At 39.6% G+C, this 2,815-nt stretch overlaps 1 protein-coding gene across 3 annotated transcripts; it reads right to left on the bottom strand.

The window, feature by feature from the left end:
* Window positions 1-2,147, bottom strand: LOC113568075 (H-2 class II histocompatibility antigen, A-K alpha chain-like). 3 transcript variants are annotated; one of them, XM_035536119.2, is made up of 4 exons: window positions 2,010-2,147; window positions 1,532-1,774; window positions 591-872; window positions 1-439 (listed from the first exon to the last, which is right to left on the bottom strand). In XM_035536119.2, exons 1-4 carry the CDS (start codon window positions 2,065-2,067, stop codon window positions 318-320), a joined length of 705 nt encoding a protein of 234 aa, XP_035392012.2. In that variant the 5' UTR covers window positions 2,068-2,147; the 3' UTR covers window positions 1-317. The 3 variants fall into 3 exon arrangements, with proteins under 3 accessions (XP_035392012.2, XP_035392013.2, XP_035392014.2); XM_035536120.2 differs by having other exon boundaries at window positions 1,532-1,696; window positions 2,010-2,129; XM_035536121.2 differs by having other exon boundaries at window positions 1,532-1,639; window positions 2,010-2,129.
* Between the last annotated feature and the right edge of the window lie 668 nt (window positions 2,148-2,815).

Below are 2,815 nucleotides of genomic sequence, written 5' to 3'. Positions count from 1 at the left end.
TTGATTTACTGCCTGTACACTTTATTGATTCTTCAGTAAATAAAAACACGCACATAGTCCATGTCAGGGAAGAACACCTTATTATGAATTAACAAACAAGAAAATCAAATATAAAATACTTTTTACCTGACTGGCCAGCATAACATCATTTAGGAAACAGAATGGCCTAACCTTTGGCATATGGTCTAGGGCCACAAGGTTCCATCAAACTGCCTGTTATACTCTTTCATTATAAATGTCAAATGTTTTGAGGTGCAGTTCAGGACCTATGTACACTTTCTGTTCAGAGTTTCTGCTTCTCCAGTACATCAGTGATGTCAGTTGCACTGGTTTCCTTTGATGAGGAAGAAGGTTCCAGTAGCCACTCCCAGCAGTCCTGCAGCCAGACCCACCCCACAGAACACAGAGGGACCCACACTGGGCACAGAGACGTCCACCTCTGGGCAAAACACACAGACATACGTGCACACAGAGAAAGAGGTGCAGTTGTTACATTAATTCAATCACACAAAAACGCTTCTTTTTTTTTTTTTTACATCTAATAAGATTTTAAGTCAAACCATAATTTGTTGGCTACTATGGCATCTCACCCCATGTTTTGGTGTTGGGTGTCTCCAGTCCCTTATGCTGTACGGTGCAGCTGTAGATGTCTCCTGACTGTGGTGTGAACCTCAGGTGGGAGAACTGGTTATATGTGCCGTCCTCATTAGGGTAGAACCGACTGAGCGCTGAACTGTCTGTCACATTCAGGTTGTTCTTTGTCCAGGTCACAGTGACGGGAGGCGGGAAGAACCCAGTCACATGACAGATGAGGGTGTTCTCTGTGTCCAGCTGCACATCAGCCTTGGTGTAAATGGAGCTTTGAGGGGGATCTGGGGATAAATCATCATATGAACAAGCAACACCAATACAGTCCATTTGCATTAAGGAGCAGACGGAAAGCCTTTATTGTGTCATATATACACACACATGTGCAGTACAATGAAATGTTTCTCTTCACGCATCACAGCTTCTTTGGGAGCTGGGTTCAGAGTGCAGGGTCAGCCATTAGACGACCTGGAACTCAGAGGATTAAGGGCCTTGCTCAAACCCAACGCTCCATCCACTAGTCTACCACTGCACTGGGAAGCTGGGGATGCTGAAGGATCGAAAATTATGACATAATCCCAAACTTCCAAATCCCAAAGTAGCTTTAAGAACATTTGCAAAATTAAACACACAATAGGCGTTAATCCTCTGAAGCTGCAGTTTCTGTCTGCAGCCTGCTAGGTCATCTTGGCAGACGCCTCTAGCTCCTACTACACTGAGACCAAAATGTTAAACGGTGAGTCTGTTTATTCACTTTTTAATGCCATTGTTGCTTTTCCTTTTTTCAAATAACAAAGTTGCAAAATTAAGAAATCACAAAAAATAAAATTGTTAAAAGGGGTGACGACAGTTATTTTAAAGAAAACATGGTGTGATACCAGCTGGATAATTAACACATGCATTGTGTAACTGTGTTGTAGTTTATGTAGTTGTTGTAACTCACCTACTGCTTCTGTTGGGTTATTGGTGATACGTGTGGCCATTTGAAGGATTTGATTGCACACGTCTTGTTCTGAGGCTGCGTATGCGTATTCTCCATATGTAACAGGGTCTGCAAACTCAGGAAGTGTCATCACTATCTTCTCCTTTTCGAAATCTGAGTAACCTGCTTCATCGCCATCATTTCCAATTAAATATTGTTTATCTGATTCACTGCACCCAGATATCTGAATGTTCCTATGCATCCCTATAAACAGTTTGAAAATACGCAGCTTAATGAAAATCGTGAATAACACTTGTCTCAGATTTCATTATAGCAAAAATACACTACAAAAGAATGTTGTACAATGCTGCACTGCGCTATGGATGCTCCTACAATGATCCTATAACATAACACTGCCTTATTCTGACAATAAATAGAGTATTATATTGTAAAAATATATATACTTATACAAAACTACTGTAAAATATAATCAACTTACTCTGAGCAGATTTGCCTCTGACACATGCTAGTATGAGAAAAATCCAAAGTACTTTCATCCTTAAATTATTCAAGAGGAAGATTTTGCCACCACACACAGATTTACTTTTGAATACATGCTAAATCAAGCCGATGAAAAAAACAGTTACCTGAATCCTGCAGCTGTAAATTACCCAATAAGATGAGCAGTGTCTCGCTGACACTGCTGTATCCGGGTAAAAGGTCTTGTGAGGTTTAAAAGTTCTTCTGAGATTTATTTAAAGACTGGAGCTAAGAGTTGGTTGCATAGGTTTTTGGACTAGCGAGATAAAATGATTATGTTATGGCTATAATTTATTGGTGCCTAAATGTAGAAATATGATACTGGCACAAAACACAATTACATTATATGCCCTTTTAGAATTCAAAAATATTGAGCGTAATTTATTTGCTTGCATATTATGTTTGTTAATTAATCACAAAATTACTCATAAACTATTACAACAACGTGTTTATTAGGCATAGGTCACATTTGGTAGATAATGACCTGATTCACCAGGGGAACAATGCTTAGACGGCCCCTACAGTGTGTGAAGGTGTAAGAGTAAATGCACATTACATTTCTACAGACCTTTTAATCTGTAGGATTATTCCACCACCTAGACACAAAAAATAGAGAAACACTCAAAAAGGTCTTCTGTGTTTTTAAATTGTTCCACTACGCAGAGTTCACACTACTGCATTGCAGATTCCCTAAAAACATCTAGCTAGCAGGCTAAATATCTGGACCTGTCCGCGCGTCCAAATCCTGTAGTGTGAAAAGTATTG

The sequence above is a fragment of the Electrophorus electricus genome, chromosome 20, assembly GCF_041902795.1.
Source record: "Electrophorus electricus isolate QZ-2024a chromosome 20, ASM4190279v1, whole genome shotgun sequence".
Lineage (NCBI taxonomy): Eukaryota > Metazoa > Chordata > Actinopteri > Gymnotiformes > Gymnotidae > Electrophorus > Electrophorus electricus.
This window is presented reverse-complemented; position numbering and strand designations above follow the sequence as displayed.